Source organism: Coturnix japonica, chromosome 22 (assembly GCF_054131305.1).
Source record: "Coturnix japonica strain WE chromosome 22, WE-NBRP24, whole genome shotgun sequence".
NCBI classification, from domain to species: Eukaryota; Metazoa; Chordata; class Aves; order Galliformes; family Phasianidae; genus Coturnix; species Coturnix japonica.
The window spans coordinates 7,793,321-7,812,115 of NC_140684.1; the positions used below are offsets into that span (position 1 = coordinate 7,793,321).

General features: G+C 44.2%; 1 protein-coding gene across 5 annotated transcripts; it reads right to left on the minus strand.

Moving 5' to 3' along the window:
- Positions 1–6,245: 6,245 nt before the first annotated feature.
- Positions 6,246–17,396, minus strand: LOC107322719 (3 beta-hydroxysteroid dehydrogenase type 7-like). 5 transcript variants are annotated; one of them, XM_032448457.2, is made up of 8 exons: positions 17,128–17,396; positions 16,326–16,481; positions 16,020–16,128; positions 11,825–11,924; positions 11,391–11,553; positions 10,040–10,160; positions 7,695–7,815; positions 7,165–7,565 (listed from the first exon to the last, which is right to left on the minus strand). In XM_032448457.2, exons 1-8 carry the CDS (start codon positions 17,273–17,275, stop codon positions 7,476–7,478), a joined length of 1,008 nt encoding a protein of 335 aa, XP_032304348.2. In that variant the 5' UTR covers positions 17,276–17,396; the 3' UTR covers positions 7,165–7,475. The 5 variants fall into 5 exon arrangements, with proteins under 5 accessions (XP_085377828.1, XP_032304348.2, XP_085377827.1 ...); XM_085521701.1 differs by lacking the exon at positions 7,695–7,815; XM_085521702.1 differs by lacking the exons at positions 7,695–7,815; positions 10,040–10,160 and having other exon boundaries at positions 6,246–7,565.
- Between the last annotated feature and the right edge of the window lie 1,399 nt (positions 17,397–18,795).

Sequence of the window (18,795 nt, forward strand, 5' to 3'; positions counted from 1 at the left end):
GGTCTCTCATCCTTCCCTGCTCCTCTTTCTTTTTCTTTTGCTGCCCCCTATCCCCCAGCCTTGCTCAGCTGTCTATCACATGAAACCGTAACTTGCTGCATAGGCATAAAATACTGTAAACTGCTGCACCTTTTGCACATGGATAGGTCAAAAAAGAAGTGTAGCAATTTGCTTGAACATGTGCACGGGCAGTATTAATGCAGATCAGTTGCAAGGAATAACGTAATACAGATTTGCCAACGTATGTATTGCATAAATGCTGACAGGTGCTGACAGAAGTGTGTGCGTAAACATTTAATAGCACTGTTAATTCATAGCACAACAGTTGCTGTTGGCATGGTTTGGAATTCATTATATTTTGCTATTTATTCCTAGTCAGCTTGTTGTCCATCATCGTTCCAGATGGCATGTCTACCGCCATTCCTTCCTCAGATTTGCATGATGCTTTTTCTGGGAGCAAGGCAGGGTGGCTGATAGCTTGAGTTGTGCCTACAGACTCCAGAGCCTCCTTTCTTGTTCCATACAAACACACTGTGTGTCTGCAAAGAATTCCCCTCATCTCTTTTATATCTTCATTGCTCTCTGTGAATAGAGGGAAATAAATATTTCATTCCCTTGTAGATGCATTTCCCTTTTCTGTTCTTCTTTTCTCATCTATTGAGATTGTCGTGGTGAAAACCCAGCCCCACCAAAGGCAAAGCCGAAACCACCAGGGATTTCAAGCAAAGATTTACCTTAACTGACTCTGCCTAAAAGTTAGGTGTCTCATCCAAGATAATCATCTGGACTCCTTTTATAGTCCTTGTCGAAAGGTACTGGCACCTCCAGCATCAATTCACTCTCCCTGTCTCAGATAGCTATCTCAGGATGGGATGAATAGCCCTCTGGAGCTGCCAGTTTCTCTCTCCCTCCATTCACTATAGTAGAGGATGAAAGCTTGAACTTTTAAGTGGCGATTTTTCTGCTGTCAGTAGCAGGGGATTGTCCAGTGGGACAATCATAGAATTGTGAGAGGGACCCTTGAAGGCCATCTGGTTCCACTCCCCTGCAATGAACAGGGATGCCCTACTGCTCACCAGGACTAATAGCCCCATCCAACCTAGGGAAGTATTATTCATCTTTCTAGCTGGACCACAGCTTCTGTATGAGTTCTGCTGTGGCCTCAGGTATTCCCCTGCAAAGTGAGCTCAGGAACCACCTGCCTCCATCACTGTGTTAAGTCGTGGCAAATTTGGGAAGCAGCACCAAGCGTGCTTGTATAGAGAGAGATAAAATACATGTATGCTGGGTTTTGCCAAGGGAAAAACTGAAGCAGAAAACTGAAGCGTGGGTTTCAGGTTTTGCTTTTCTCAGTGGAAAAACTGGACACTATCAAATGACATGAACAGCTTTCTGAAAATATTTTCTTTCCAGCAGTGGGTGAGAATGGGGCATTTCCACCCGTACTTTGGAAAGGCAGACGGTTATGGGGTCATGTTTCAGGCTGGAGGAATGGTAAATGTCTGCTTGGGGGGCTCAGTGTGTGTCTGCTCAGGATGGTCATGGCAGGTCTGAATGAACAAAGGTGTGTGGCAAACACTTAAGTACTAATGATTGTTTTCACCCCAAACTGAGGTTACTGGTTAGGTGCCGTTTATGGCCTTGGAGGGTGGCATTGCCTTAAGGGATTCATTCATTCCTTTTGTTTCAACAGGAGCCCTATAAGAACAGAAGCGTGGCCTTTGGGTTGCAGAGAGGGGATTGCCACCTGCAGGGTCAGTGTGGCCCTATGTGCTGATTTATAGCCCTGCAAGCCAATGGGGTGTCCCATGGGCAGAGGAGTGGGAGAGAAGCTATGTAGCTCTCTCAGTTTTGTCACATAGGAAAGGTCAGCATGGGGAAAAAAACATCAGACCTTTGTTACTCCAAATAGTGAAAATGATTATCTCTGTGGGTGTAAAGAGGGAAGGGGTATTTTGATTTATCAGGCAAGGGGTTGGTCTCCTGGGCAGTAAAAGCTTCAGGTCTGGCAGTGACTCAGGGTTAGTCCTCTAGGTAGTCACACAGGAGGTTTTGCGAGGGGGTCAGAAAATAGGGCTCTTGGGAACCCCAGGAAAAATAAACACAGCCCAAAAAGCTGTGAGAGATTGTGTGACAGCCTCTAGTGAATGAGAAGTGGCTGAACACCAGGTTTTTCTCTTTCACAGCCATAAAATCCAGGCTAAGGAGGCTGCCCATTACATCTCTTCTATGGTATCGCTCCCCGTGTTTGACATAGCTCAGATGATCTACGAACTGAGGCCTGGTTTTGATTTAGCACTGTTTATTAACCTAATGGTGCTGACATATTTTAGTGCAACATATAAAATCTAAGGCTTTTTCTTAAGCTGAGGAAATGAGGTTATGTGACATTGATCCAATATGGAGGGGAGCATTTTAGGTTTTGCTTTAACAGACAAGGGAAACAAGGCAACCCTCCTGTCCTCCCTGCCAAGAGCTCTGCAAATGGGGCAGAAATAAAGGTTTCCCCAAGTCCTGTGCAGGTTTAAAAGCAGCTATAAATGACTGTAAGAATCAGTTTGAGATTTTAATTGAGGGAGTAAGAAGGTTGAAATAACAGGTGGTGCTTCACAGGTACTCATGTCGTGGTCGGAAAAGAGTTGGGTGCTTATCCTATGGCTGCAGTGGAAGTACAAGACCTTGTCCCCAGTTTATAAAGGAAACTGAGGCCATAAGGTGATGGTGGGAATGGTGAGTCTGATGTTGTGGATAGAAAAGAGGGTGACTCTTCTGATTTCAGGCTTTTGTGAGTCCTTAAGGAATCCCATCAGCGCTTGAAGTATCAGCTAAGGATAGCATTGTTAGAACTAGGGAAATATAGAGCTTACTGGCACAAAATGGTGATCTGCAGACAGGCAATGACAGGCCATTAATAGACCTGGTAACATGGATTTGCATTAACAGTTTGGAGGTATTTTGTAAGCACCTTGGCCGCGTGTCAAATCACTAAGCCAGTACATTGTTCCGACATTGGAGTTACTGTTGTTGGTGTGAGTCCAGAGCTGTTGTGCTTGAGCAATACCACCAAGTCCTTGCTTTTCTCCTGGTTAACTTTTGAATGGAAGTTCTTTCCTTGATTTTGATAGCAGCTATTAAATTTGGCTGCACCCACTCAACATTGCCTCGCTTCTCAGAAATAGGTCAGCGGTTGTGTAACTTCCATTCATCCATCCATACAGAGCAGTTAATTTCCATTATTGAGGTTTCCCAACATCATAACAGGGTTGCATTAACGTGGCTTATCTGTGATAACCAGTGCAAACTAGTGCAGGAAAATCCATGAACAGAGCCAGTCCTGTTTAATTCAGTCTGGTGACTGAACATTACACCACTGTACTCCGCCAGCGCCGCTTCAGGGTGTAGCTGTGCCTTCTCTCAGCTTCCTGCTCCTTCCCACACCGCTCCCTTCTGACCTGTGCTGCAGTGCTTAGCTTCTGCTTGGATGCCCTGAGCTGTAATTTCACCAGGTTCCTTCTATTCCCACCGTGGCACAGAAGCCCTCTGGTACAGTCTTTCCTCTCCCATTGCTCCAGTCATCCATAAAGAAGGGCTGTAGCTTGTTGCCTCATATGATCTTGCTACTATCTGATGTTCCTCCTCTAATCATTTATCCCAAATCCCTTCCTTTCCAGATCCCTTCATTTCCTCCTGCTCTGTTTTTAAGCCTTCTCTTACATGACTTATTGTCTAGAGCAGCTTCCCCGTGCTTCTCTCCTCTTTCCAATCCTTTGTTAAACCACAGCTGCTTCAGCAAGTCCTCCTTTTCAGAGGCAGTAATCCCCATTTATGCCATAGCCCACAAATATTTTCTGGTGTGATGTCAAGCACGTGTGCAGCCTCCAAGGTAGTCGGGTGAGGTCGCTGAGAGAGAGCAGAGCTTCTAAATCCCTTTGAAATGTAATAGAAATCAAGCACCTCATTCTCTTTGGTTTAAAAATCTCAAGTCCTCCCCTGGGACAAGGTGTGTGTACTGATCTTAGTGATGTGCTACAGTACTGCTGTAGGACTCCATGTGAGTTCTGTATTGAACCATTCATCATTTGAATGCACAGTGATGCGCCAGTTAAAAGCATGTGCCCGACATTAAGATAGGCTGGTTTGGATGTGTCTCGTGGGGCTGGTTCTTGCTCAATTGCTCATTTCCAGATGTGAGTTTTGAGAAAGAGAAGCCTGCAAGTGCTGTGTCTGTCTTGTGTTAAGGATCCCCATCATTGTTGTCCGTGCCCATGTAAGTGGGGTTACTCCCAGCAGTATCAGCACCAGCAGGACTGTAGGCACTTGACTTCTTGCTTGCTGTGAAGCAGGTTTGCTACCATCAGACATCACAAAGATGAATGCTTACATCCCACTGCGGCTTTTGCTTCCTGTACAAATTTGATGTTGGAAATGTCTGGGATATTTAGTTGGATTCGTTTCTCAAAGGAGAGGAGATGTGAGCTAGGGTTTAAGAGGAGCATGCTGCAGTCATAAATGGGTATAGGGCTAGGACTAGGCTGGAGTGTGCCTGGAGGAGTCAGGTAGATTGCTGTGTAATGGGCAGAGCACAGGGGAATGCTTTTAGTGATGGTGGGGCTGCTTGGTGATCTGCGGGGAGCCCACCAGGTCTTCAGCCCCTGGTTTTTTGACCTATATGTTCCTTGTTAGCAGGTCTAGCACAGCTCATTTGCAGGATACGTCCTCCTACATTAAAAAAAGATGATAGGCAAGGGAAGAGACTTATTTTGATCAATTGCCACAACTGTAAAATGTGGAGTTAGAGGAAGAAACCTGAATAAATAAACTCATGAACCCATGCTGAAGCTGGGGATTAAGCCCAGGTCTGCAAAACTGCAGCCAATTACTGCAAGCATGAGGCCACTTGCATCTGCTGACTCTCTGCTCTGGGTGCTCCTGAAGCAGTGAAGCTACTTGCAAAGCACAAGTGGCAAAATTTGGAGCAGTCAGCAATGCTTTTCTGGGCAATGCAATTCAGGCGAGCCCGTGAGTAAGGAAGGGATGGGATGGCAGGATGGACAGGATTTCTGTTTTAGAAGATCTGGATTTAATTCTGTTTGGTTGCTGAGAGTCAGAATCCTTTCTCTTCATTTTATTCTTCCGTACTGTGACACCTTTAAAATCCATTTGGCTTTTGATTTTCGTTTAATGCCTTTGAAAGTGATCTCATGCAGACATTATGGGTGGTTGGGGATACTGGTCTTTGGTGGAAATACTGTTTCATGGAACAGTGGACACTTTTGGAACTGGATGATCTTAAAGACCCCTCCCAACATGAACCATTCTATGATTCTAAAACAGAGTAGCTACTTGGTACGTTAAATACATTTATATTTGCTAAGTTCAGATGCTATAGCAGTGGAACTTTACAGGCCTCTGAATCGTGGACAGTCATAGCTACCTGAAGTTTTGAAATCACTTTAGGAAGGTAGCAAGCTCTCCTGGTTTTGAAATCAGAAATAGCTGTTGATGCAGTTTGGAGCACTAAATGGAGATCTATGTAAATTGCTAGGGGAGGGGGAGGAGAACAGTTTGATCTTCAAACCTAATTTGGACTGTTCTCATGTTTTCTTGTAAAGGCTGTTTTGATCATTTGTTGCCACCTCCCAGTTCTCAGCCATCTCAAGTCTCTTAAAAAGTTCTGATACTTTTAAAGATAAGGATCAAATTTTATGTATTTTTGTCTCTTAGTTCTCATGCCTTTGACGTTCAGGTTTGCAAACTTTTCCCCCTATCAAAGGGCTTTAACATCTTTCCTCTTTATTTTTATTATTTTTAAATGAAAATTGACATTCTCATTTGATAATGTGACTGGGAGCCAAGACTTTAAGAAAAATGCCAAATCCCACAATACATATGGGAATGTGCACCCTTATTATTAATAATGGGCCTCTCTCTCTTCTCTTTAAGTCTGCTGAGATTTGAGTGTTTCATCTAAATCCACCCAGATACTTCTGAACTTTGATGGTGGGGATTTGGTGAAGTACTTCCTTGGGAGAAGCGATGATAAAACATGTTTCCATTCTGAACCTCTTTAAGCATGAAATGTTTTCAGGCCTAAGGTTCTGCAGTCTGGTTCTTTTCCCCCCTCCCACCCCTTTTTTTGCTTGGCTGGTAGAATTAAGAATTTGATTTAACGTTATATGCCTAGAAAAATAAAGCATTTAATTTACATTTTACAAGGCAGTTATTGCAGGTTAATTAAATATCAATTGAGTGTTATAGGCCATATTAAGATTTATTAATAACCCGGGAGATAAATCTCCTTGGAATTCAATTAAATGAAAATCACATAAAAATATATGTGCAATTTTATTCATATAATACATAAAACTTGTGAATTACAGTGAAGCATTGTGCAGTAAGTTGATTAATGGGAATTAATTGATGAAATGGAGGAAAATCAATTTAAAGTTTCCATAGCAGATACAGGGAGCAAGGTACTCCCATACCCTCAGAAAGCCGAGTTTGTCTGCACCCACGCTTTCACGCTTCATGCTGTAAGGTGCATCTTGGACACAGAATCATAGAATGGCTTGGGTTGGAGGGGACCTTAAAGATCACCCAGTTCCAACTGCCTGTCATGGCCATGGTCTCTATGCAAGGGGAGGGCATGCATGACTGTGCCAACGGACCTCAAAGCCTTTTGCTCTTGATGCTTTTTCAAATCACTCTAGGCATCTGTAAGGTAGTTAGCAATGGAAATGCTGCTGGCCAAGTGGTCTGCAAGCTCTGAAGGATGCGGGTGTGCTGGGCTTTTTGCAGCATCAGTGAGCATATCTGGTCCTGTCTGGGGCAGAGCAGCTTCCGATATCGGAGATGAGGCTCAGAAGCTGGACTTGGAAAAATCTCTTTCCAATGTTTGCTGAACGATTGAGGCCTGGCGTGCTGCCATCTGTTCCCTGTGCATCCTGTGTTAAATACTGTCAATATGAGATTATGTTCCAATTACAGTACCAGACTGACTGGTTTAACTCCTACCATGAATCTATTTTCCTTTATTACTATGCACTAACTATGTGACTGATGTACCAGACACCAAAAGAGATGGTCTCTGCCCGGAGGGCTTTGTCTAAAGGAAACATGCCTGGAGAAGACAGAACGCAATAGAAAATGCAGATGAATGAGTAATTCGGTTAAGATTTTCTTTTTAATTTGGGGATTCTTTGCCTGTTTGTGTGTTTGGCTGGAGTTTTAATATTACTAAACTTGCTTCTTTCAGATGTTGCACAAGAGCAGAGACTTCCATAGAAACTCAAGCAGGGTTAGGCATGAGGCTCTTTGAACTGTGTGTGTGTTGAGAGGGGGGGGTGGATGAGTGCTCAGTGCACACATGGGAACACTGCAGGGTGGAAAATGAAGGGAAAGCCACTTTCCAGCCCAGACAGCTCCTCCAGCAGACGCCATGGATCGCACTGGGGGAGTGCAGCCAGCTCTAAAAACTAGCAGGTGTCTTTGTCAGTGCTCATCCTCCCTCTTCTCCGGTAGGGACACTCGCATCTGTCTCCTCCGTACTTCATCTCTGCTTCTCCCTGCAATAGTTGTTAAGGATATTAGCATTAAATACTTACTGCCTGGCTTAACTAAGGGGTAAGATAGGATTTAATTTGTATGGCTGAAATCCAATTATATAATGGAGCCCCTGGGGGAAGCAGTTATACCTGCTGAATCTCTTGGATGAGTAATTGTGCACAAAGGCTCCTCTCCAGAAGTAGCAACAGATCTGAAATATTCCCCCCCCCCCCCCATTTGCTGCTGCTGTTACATAATAGGGCTGGGACCCTGCAAAGAAAAACCAATGACAGCCCAGCGCTGCAGAAAGAATGAAAGCACTGCCAGGAGAAAACAAGTTACAATCTGATAAAATCAAGGATCATGCAGGAAGTCTGCAGCAGCACAACCCGGGGGGAGCCAAGCTGCAGCGCAGCCAAAGGAAGCTTACTCATCTTTTTGGAAAGCAGTACAGAGGTTTTGCTGTCTGACTTTTTTTTTTCCCCCCCCTGACTTCTGCTAAATGTGTGGGGAAAGGGAATCCTCCACTTGCTTTTGTCAAAGCTTGGTTGGTGGGTATGGAAAGAGTTAAGGCAGTGAATGATTCAGGGCCTTTTGGAAAACGCCTGTGCCTTATCCTTCGTGTCATCTGTGTCCTGATAAAGATCAAAACCCTGGGTGATGATGGGCAGGACAGGAAAAGGAGATTCCCCAGTGAGGTTTCTGGAAGGAGGCATGCACGTAAGGTTGGTTGCTGGGGTAGGATTGGGGTTTGATAATTACACCTCTTGGTACCTTCAGCAGCTCCATAGGCCACAGAGGGATGTGCCAGAGGCTCCAAGTGGGACTGGAAGCATCAGCTCTTGTACTTAGGCCAGTTCTCTCAAAGGTCAGAGTGCCACATTTCATTATATTTTGCAAAGTTAAAAGCAAACTTTGATTCTTTTCTAAGAAGTTATGAGTGGAAAAAACAATTTCCTTTGTCTCTTTGATGGCACAACTACATGAAATTAGAGATGAGTGTGTCCAGGAAGCTGAGGGATGTCCAGAGCTCCAAGCACTGCAGGCTGAGGACAGACCCAGACCCCCGGACCATCCATCTGCATTGCTGTCTGGGCAGGACTTGGAGCTCTTGTCAAAAACAGCTCCAGCAAATGCTGCTGCAACGCTGGAATCGAAGTTACCTGTCTGACAGACTTGCAGCTCCACCCAGTGGCTCTTTTTTGGCAAGATAAAAACCAGGGTTTCAGAAGCATTAAAGCCTGTTGAGGTCAATGTAGTCATGCTGTAATGAAGCTCTGGCAATGTGCATAAGAAACTGGGTATGTATTTCTCTGCCACATTCTCAGCAAGCCATCATTTACCTTTTAACTTATAGCAGAAGGCTGCAAAGACGATCGTTAATGAAACAAAGTCCAGCAATCTTACTAATCACTTTATTAGAAACTTCTCTGCATGAATGATTAGAGTTGAAAAAGGTGAGGAATTGAGAACTGTGCATCCCTGTGCATTGCAAGGAGTGGGACCAGATGGCACTGAAGGGTCCCTTCCAACTCAGACCATTCTGTGATTCCATAACTGGCACGGTTCACCTTCCCAAGTTCTCTATGAACAGATTATAATGATTTGCCCCAAACTTATATGTCATATGAAATTATTCACCAATTACCTGAGCAAATTATTGTTGGTTTGGAAGCTCATTTTGCAAAGAACTCTCCTATGAGTGAATTTCTATGGAGTTCACTTGGCAGCTCCCAGCCGTATCCCTTCGCTTCCTTTCCAGTGTAATTACTATGACTAACAAGAAGCAAATCTCGATCGTTTCTATCAAAGATGCCATGCTGAAACTTGCTGCTATTTCTTTTTTCCAGGAGGATTAGGGAAGTAATTAAAAAGAGCTTTTATTTGTGCATATGTACACTTCAACTGTAGGAAAACTCAAGAGATGATTACATGTTCACGGAACACAGGAGTACTTAAACAGTCTCAAACCAGCAGAATTAATTTTGGATTTTAACCACTACTGTAAAAACAGCCCATTTCTCCGAGCTCAAGTGAGAAGTGCCTGAGCTTGCAGACATCCAACCATAGAGCTGGAATGCAAGTCAGCCTCTGCACAAGAGAATAGGAGTTTATTTTTATAGGGATAATATTTCATAACAGATGTAATAAGCTGCGTATAGAGGATAACAGGATCTCTTGAAAGGGTCCTTTTCATCACTGAGGGGACAGGTTCCCCACAGCTGCTTCCAGCCACCGTGCTGTCCGGAGCTTGCTCTCCTGCCAGCTGTAGAGAGGCTTGTACCCAAAGTGCCTGAAGGCTTTGTCTGTCTCATAGGAGAAGGTGGTAATTATTGTGTGCAGCAAAGGGAAGTTTAGGAATGGTCGTGGCTTCCAGAAAGGGGACAGGATGACTTCAATTATCCTGTGCAGGTGTATCAGTAACCACATCTTCCAGTATGGGATGTGTGAGCCCAGTCTTATTGAGGGGTCCATACAGGACAAGAGCTGGTACCTGATCAGAAATGGTTTTGTTGTCGGAGTGTCATCATAGGAATAATACACCTGCCCAGCAAGTATGTCTGGTTTCAGCTGCAGGTGCCTGGCTGCAAGAACATGCATCCATGCAACGTTCCCTGGAGAAATAAGAGGAGGAGAGAAACAGGTGCTCAGGAGGAGTGACATTTGCCTATTTACTGTGCGAGTGAGAGCATCGAAAACCAACTGCAGTGCTGCGATGTAGGGATGGCACTCATCGTGTGCTCAGCTGTACTGAGGAGGGCTGGAGTAGTTAATTCAGACCTCAAAGGTCCTTTCAACCTGTGGTTTCCCCTTTGAGCTGGACAATTAACGTTCCTTGTGACACGGGTTCACACGAAGCAAAAGGGCACTGTTTTGTAGTGGGATCAGGGTGAATGGGAGGCAGAGCTCAGGGGTTTTATTCCTGGCTTTGCTTTGCGCCTTTGAAGAAGTCGTTTGATTTATCCAGGCCTGATTCCACTGTAACAGCAATTTCAAAGCTCTGTTATCTGCGCTTTTGGAAAAGGACATGCGAGCTGCTCAGAAATTACTTAAGCCCCTCATGATTGAGTGGTGAATTGTACTCCTCCTGTAATGCATTCAGTGCAACAACAAATTACTCTCAGATGTGGCACTTCAGGTGGTTAGTGGGCAATATTGGTGGTAGGTGGATGGTTGGGCTGGGTGATCTAAGAGGTCTTTTCCAACCTCAATAATTCTGTGATTTGGGAGGTTATTGGAGCAGTCTGTAACAACACTCAGTTATGCAGTACAATTTTCTTTACAATGAATGCCTTTCCTCATTTTATAGGTATCTGGCTTAATTTCTTCTAAGTAAACCTTTCTTTTCAAAGAAACAAAAAATATTGTAAAGATATTCCCTCAGTTTCTCTGTCTTCCTCCATAGATTTCTTGAAACATTGCCTTAGAAAAAGAATAGAGCTTTCCTACTCTTTTCTGCTATTTTTCAGTTTTCTAAACAGCATTTTTCCATATGTTGAGGAGAATTAAAAAAGGAAAACCCTTCCATGGTGATTTTCAAGGTGAGGGTGAATGTTGCACTGAGTGCCACAGTGTAGAGTAGTCACAGCCATTGGGTTGATGGTTGGACTGGATGGTCTTGGTGGCCTTTGCAACCTTAATGGTTCTATGAAAATGATAGAATGTAAACAACTCTTATAATATCTTTTTGCCAGACTGAGTTTTGTGGTTATAGAATTATTTATGCTCAGTCACTATACTCATTTTTCTGTGTTTAAGGATTATGGATATGCCAACATGAAAAATCTCCCGTGGCCAAAGCAGCCTGGTAGCACTACATACAAAAATATCCATCACTCACTCACCCACATATGTGGAATTGCGCTCTGTGTGTTCAGGCTCCAGGTAGTTCAACACGCCTTTATGGACCTTGGCAGACAAATATATGTCATGGAGGAACATTCCTTTCTCCCCATATACTGTGTTTGGACGGATGATGCAGGTTGTGAGTTTACCACCATTGCTGAGCTGAAAAATCAGGGAGGAGTATTAGCAAGTGATGGATTCGGGGGTAGAATTTTCCACAGTGATCAATGTGGTGCATACATGTTATCAGAGAAGCCATTGGAGACACAGTTAGGTGCAACTTGAGGGGTCTTCATGGTAGATGGATGATCTTAGAGGGCTTTTGCAATCATAATGATTTTGTAATTCTATTCTATGATTCTTTCTAACCAGCTCTTTCCTTCTGCTCATCTTGTTCTGAAACCTCATGGATACCACTATTGACTTTTTTTACCTTTTTCCCATTGGCTTCTAATACAAGCCTTTCTGCCATGGCCTTTGTCTTCCCATAAGGCAGCTCCACCTCCCCGCTGTATTCAGTGTCCTCATTTCCTCTGGAATAGATTGAGATGTGAGTGACCCTGGAGTCCAGGGCTGGGAGACATTTATATCTGTGTGATTTACTTTAACCCGTACTTTGCACTGTATGAGTTCTGATAGTGAGTCATGGTAGGGCTAAGAAAGATCCTTACTGCAGCTCAGGAGTAATAAAGCCTCAAGAAATACCAAGTGATTCTGTAGCGTTAGGCAAAAGCAGGTTTGTATGAGAGCAATGGTTTCATCTCTGAGATGGTGAGTTTGCTGTTGTGTGATTGAAGCAAACAATATTCTGGCAGGGAAATTAGAAGGCAGAGCAGTTACCTTTCTAAGCAACTCTCAAGTGGCTGAACAAGGTGGAAAGAGCACGAGATGATGGAAGGCAGGAAAATGAGAGCAGTCCTGTTTTGTTTTTTTCATTAGAGGTAGCAAGAAGCCTCTTGTGAGCTTTTAAACTAAAAGAAGCTGCACCTTAATTTTCTCATATTGTTGATTAGAGTTGGGAGATGTTTGCTGGTGATGTGAAAGAGCTCCTGGAAGATGTGCAACCACCAGATTTGTGCTGAGGTTTTCTTTATCTGCCCTAGCGGATTATGTTTGAGGGTACAAGCAGAAAACCAGGTCCCTGCTTGGCCTAATTCAGGGCTTGGAGCTGTGCTGGGGAGCTCTGGTTGCCACTGTGGAGGAAGACAATGTGCTCCTCAACTGGATGTGACTCCTAAGTCAATGAGACCCAACACGTAACTGCCCTCACAGGTCCTGAAATCATTCCAAGGAGAGATAAGATAAGAAAGCAGCTCCATTCCCCACATGGGTGTTCCTGTCCCAGTGATTCTAGCTCAATATTAGTCCATTCCAGGATTCAGTCAGGTAGATTAGGGTGCTGTGGATTTATCAGAGAGCAAAGAAGCCTTGTTTGGAGCACTGGAGGGACCATAATGCAGACCATGTGTCCACTTGCTCCCTGTTGCATTAGAAGGCTCTCTCCCCATTCAGTGTGCTGCAGGAGTTTTCAGTCTTCCTTCACATTTTCACATTTATTTGCTGACCATTTTGCTGTCTTACAGAAATTCACCCTAGGCAGACACTGAACTGTGCCAGGTGTAGAGCACCCAAAGCAATGTGATGCAGAACCATCTCTCTCCTTTCACATATAGGGTTCAAATGCACTTTAAGGGATGGCAAAGTGGCCTGTGACAAGGTCAAGCAGCGAATCTGCAGCAGAGGTTTTTTTGTTAAGCGCTGGGCCACAGGAGATCAGGCTCTGACTCAGGCTCCTGCTTTGACCTTGGGCAACTCACTTGCTCTTTTCTGCACTCACATCACTGCATGTAAAACATGGATAATGCTGTTGCCTTTTTTCAGTCAGTACCTTGTGCATCAGATATCCCAGCTGAGAGCAACAGAAATAAATGAGGAGCCTCAAAAACTCAGCATCCCCATGCACACAGGCTTGTAACACAAACCCTCCTCCCCTCCCCGTGTTTACGGGTGATGAACAGGAGACAAACCAGCAAACAAGCACAGCAGAAGATTGATTGTGCACGGTTTGCTGAGAGCCCAAGAGAGGCCCAAGACAATTAGGGGGGTTATCTAGAAGTTCTTGTTTTAATTGCTTTCTTTTTTTCTATCTGAATTTCTTTTTTTTTTTCCTTTTTTTTTTTCCTTGTGTTGCTTCACAAAGGGGCACTGCCTGCCGTTCTGGGCTGTGGAGCTCTGCTCCTGTTTTCCTTCCCCCCACCCCTTTTGAAGCTTGGTAGTAACAAAGAGCTCAGCATAATGCTCTTGCTTTTCAAAACGATCACAGATAACTGAACGCTAATAAGACTGGAGCAGCATTGTCAGAAGGTATCTCAGTGGTGGCTGTCTCAGAGGGATTGAGACTGACAGAGGCATTTTCTATTATTGTAGGATGCTGAGGTGTGAGCATTATCCCTGCACCCATCACCCTGTCCAGAGACTAATCATGCTTTGTCTGTGTCAGTTCCCCAGCACCTAAAAGTGAGTTAAATAAAATTATACAAGGAGTGATAGAGAAAGGGTAAAAAAGAGTAAAAAAAGTAAGGCAAGCTTGATCACAGGCTGCAAAGAAGAGCAAAACAAATTAGGTGGGGACAGAGAAACTGCATCACCTTTGCTTTCAGCTGTAGAATCATAAGGTCATTAAGGTTGGACAGACTTCTACCATCAAGACCAACCATCAGCCCATCCCCACTATGCTCACTAATCTGTGTCCCTAAATGGATTCACAGAATCATTAATGTTGGAGAAGATCCTCAAGGCCCCCAAATCCAACCCCAGCCCAGCCCACCATGCCCACTGACCACATCCCTCAGTGCCACATCTCCAAAGTTCTGGAACAACTCCACAAATGGTCACCCCACCACCTCCATGGACAGTTGTGCCAAACAGGGCCATGTTATGTTGCCATCCAGTACCCACTAGGCTCCCTATTGAGACAAGCTGTGTGATTTTCAGCTCTTCTCGCACTTTAATTCCGGGAGTTAAAAGTGAAAATCTTTAGAGGAGGAGAACTACTCTGACAAACAGGCTTTCTTCTCACAGCATGGTGGGAGAATATGAGTATGTTTTTGAAAAGCGAATTAGAGGCTCTAGCTGGTGAGTTTATTAGCATTTGTGGCAGGAAAAGGTTGTGAGTTAGTGGGGAGAGGATGTTCATATGTATATATGTTCTGTGAGCAGCAGGATGCGTTCACAAAGGTGTGACTCTAAGGCAGGGAACTGCCTTAGAAGTGATTTAGATACATAAATAACCAAATTCCATAGCCTTTTATCAATGCTGGAGTTTCTAGTGCTCATGCTCCCAAGTGGATTGAGGTTTCTTGTTCTCAGGGACTTTTTCATACATGAGGCATTTATTTCTATGGGCTTGGGTACTTAAATGCCCTTCAGAACAGCTGTGTAATGCTTAGCTTACTTGTGAGTATGAAATTTAGGCTTGTTGGTCATTTTAAGTTATGCCTTAAGCAGCCTTTTCTAACCAGGCTCCAATTGCTAGAGCCCAATGACTGAAGCCAACTGTGTCTAGACTGACTGCCTGTAGAGAAACAACTTGATTTTGAGCCAGATCCTTCTGCACACAGGCTTTGCGTGGTTTGAGCTGTCTGTGCTAATTAGTGAGAAGCCTTACAGTTCTGTGTGTCAGACTGCACCCATCTCCACCCAACTTCAGATTTAACCTAAAACTTTAGTTCTTGGTCCTCAGAAAGACCAGCCTGGTTCAAGGTGCGATTCCTGTGTCCCATGAATACCAAAGGTATCCAGGTCCTGAAATGTCAGCTGACTGTGGGAGTCTATTCTGGAAATCAAAGATAGGAACAGCACCCTCAACTTGTAATTTCAGCCTTTGCATTTGCGTTGTTCCAGATGCCATCTATGCCATCTTTGCCTCAGAGGGCTTCCAAAGCTCTTCTACTTCTGGGTCTGTGGGTCAGTCTTGATGGAAGAGATGGGTTGAGCATGTGCCCAGAAACAGGGAGTCAAAGAGTTACCACCAGGAAAAGGTATTTTGAGGGATAGGGTGGTACTCATGGGTCAGATCCTGGTCAGTGCAACTAAACATCAATACTGCAAAGCATTTACACATCAAATGCAGCTGCATCCTAAGACAATGTGACAAACTAACCTTCTTCTGAGGTAGTGCTGAAACAGTCTGAGCACATTTAATCTCTTTTGATACTAGGAGCGTGCCTCAGGTTTGCTAGCAATTCACTGTGGAGTTAGCAAGAGAGGGAAAGTAGGTCTGTGATAGAGCACCTACCCTCTAGGTCAACTCAGTGTGAGGGAAAGAACTTTTACGCGACAGCAAGGTAAAACTTGGTCTTGTCAAACCCTGAGCAGCTGAGATCCAATGCCAAACTGATTTTAGCAATTAGAAGAACAGGTCCATACAGATGGAAGGTGTCCTGGAGGTGCTGTTAAATCCTACATCTTGCAACCAACTCTTTCAGTGAGGGGTATCCAATGCTGTTCAAATTTAGGTTGGAAGGAGGTGTGGTTTTCACAGAGGAGTGGACGAATGGGACACACATTTTCTGCTTTAGATTCATAGCAAAAATCCATAGGGATGCAAATGATGTGTTGGGCCTTACCTGAGCATGGGCTCGCATGAAATGTTGGGTCCCACTGCAGCAATGGAGCTTGTGTAGACAACATATGGGATGTTCAGGGCACAGCAGGCCCTTAACACGTTTTCAGTACCTGTGAGGTAGGTTGGGGAAGACAAATATTAACTACTTTGGTTTCTATTATGCAAGTCACATGAGGGATGTGGGCAGTGGGAAATATTGGTGGTGAGTGGATGGTTGGACTGTATACCTTAGAGGTCTTCCCAAACGTTAATGATCCTATGATTCTAAGGATGTATTTTACCTAATTGCGCGTTTTAAAGAACTTACCCCCAACATTGACAGCTTTCATTTCCCAAAAGGGCAAAGTGTTTCTGCAGTCCACAATAGCAGCTGTGTGGATAACCACGTGAACACCCTGCATGGCGGCAAGGAGCAGATTGTAGTCTCGAATGTCTCCTTTCATCACTGTCACATGAGTGGTAGCTGGAGAAGAATAATATAAGCATAGATGCAGGGGAAAAAATACAAAACAGCATCTTCACATTCCTGCAGAATGAGGATCCTGCCTGGAAAGCTTTCTTCTCAGCAGGGCAAGAAGCAACTTGCCAACTATACTATTGGAATACATTGCCCTGGGGGGAAATACATCCCCATTTCATGAACCCCAAGAAACCAGATACACATCTGGTTTAATTCAGTGCAGCACTTTGCCAGTTTACACCAGCTGTGGGTCAGAATAACAGCTGCTGTCATTGAGATCTCACATGGAGTTGAGGATAGCACTGAGCTGCATAGGGAGACAGCTGGGCCTGAGCTGGGGCTGGTTGAGGACTTACTCAGGGACACACTAAGAAGTGTTGGTTTGTTTGGGGTGGATATTCTCAAATCCAGTAAAACAAGTTGCTTCTCCCCTGCATATCTCAGTGTAATCAGTTCTGGTGAAACATCAGAAGGCAGCATTCAGAATTGTGATCAAACTGAATAATTTAATGCATGTCAGGAGCACGGGTTTTGTCTGTTCAATCCATGTTCCCACCCCATGCCTGTAACTGGTATCTCCAGCATAAAACTACCTGTCCTGAAAGGGAGGGTTATGGCACCTATATTCAAGTTTATGCCTTTTTCTTACCTGTGGCAAATTTTTCTACTTCTTTTCTTGCTACTGAGTCAAAAACTCTGACTTCTTTGATGTAGTCTTGTTGAGACAGGAGCTCTGTGATCTTTTCCCCAATAAAACCACATCCTCCTGTCACCAGGTAGACCTGGGCTCCATCCATTTCTGAGGATGTTTTTGTGGTTGAGAAGCAGAGTGAAGGCTGCAGCTGAGATCCCGTCGTGCACTGTTGATCTTTCAGCCTATATGTTTTCTGATCTAAGTCTAAAGTCTAACCTTCACAATGTTAGTGTTATTGGCTAAACATTAACTCCGTCCAGTTATGCTAAGTCAGGTTTTTGCTGGCACAGCCATACTGGTGTTACACACTGTTCTGGTCTTTCTGACTCGGCCTTTCCCTTCCATTTGGTGGTGTAGGATCAGTGGGAGACCTCCAGTTTGTCTTGGTCCTTGGCCAATCTCAGCCCAAGGTTGCCATGCTGAGTCATGGTCAGTTGGAATAGCATGACCTCTGGGGGCTGTGAGAAGAGTGCGTGTCCTGGAGGTGTGCTCAGGGCATCCCTCATTTGCTACTAAAAAGTTCTTGTTGGCATGCACTAATGAATTTGTATAGATGGTAAAACAGCAGCAGATCTACCCAGCTCTGTGTAGAACTGCACACAATGCAGGCAGGTTCAAGAATGGCCATTTGTTATGTCCATGATGGCAATGGTATGGCTTTGCTGAATGAATTCTGCTTGGAATTGGAATATACAGACACACACATAATTAGGAAGAGAAAGTCCCCTTAATTTGACAAATGTGTAATAGCAAAGGCTGTACCACAACCTCTGGCAAATTGTTGCAATGATTAATCACTGTCATTGTTAAGAGTGGACTGTTGTGTTATATTTAATGGACAGTGGCTGATATACTTCCTCCTTGCTAAACTATAGAGGGCATGTGTTATCCAGTTTGTCATGTGGATAAAAAAATGGGATGGAAGGGTTAAGACAGTTTATTCAAAAGCTATCAGTATTTTGCTTGTGTGTGTTTTGGGGATCAGCTCCTGCTAGAAGTGCAAGCTGTTAACTCTGCCATTGATTTTCCTTGTGCTGTGTTAAGCAGTGGGAAAAGAACCATTTCCCCTATGATTACAGTCCCTGGCCATAATGGCCCAGAGACCAGCTCAAACCTGATGCTAATTGGTACTTGGCAGACCAGTGCAGCCACAAATGTCCCAAGAAATTAATTTGGCCTTTTATCCAGCAACTCCCAATCTGTACAGTAGTGATTAACAGCCTTGCCTTCCCTCAGGGGACTTCTGCAAGGATAAATATATCAGAGTTGGAGGTGTTTGGACGCAAAAACAAGATAAATACACCCCAAAGGACCCAGAGCAGTGCTGCATGGGAGTGTTTGGCAACAAGTTACCCTGAGCATCCCCTGATCAGCACTGCAAAAAAGTCTGCATGAAGTTGAGGCCTTGACTCTGTGGGCATTTCTCATTGTTTACCATACTTCACTACAATAGTGATATCTGTGTATCTATGGTGTGATCTCATCGGGGGGGGGGAGAACTGGCTGTGATTTACACATCTCTTGTTTGTATATGGGAGTGAAAACAAGTTCAGAAACCAGACCTGTCAGCTATGACAGAAGCACTTTGGGTCCTTTGCCACCTCCTCCCATGCCTGGCTTCCT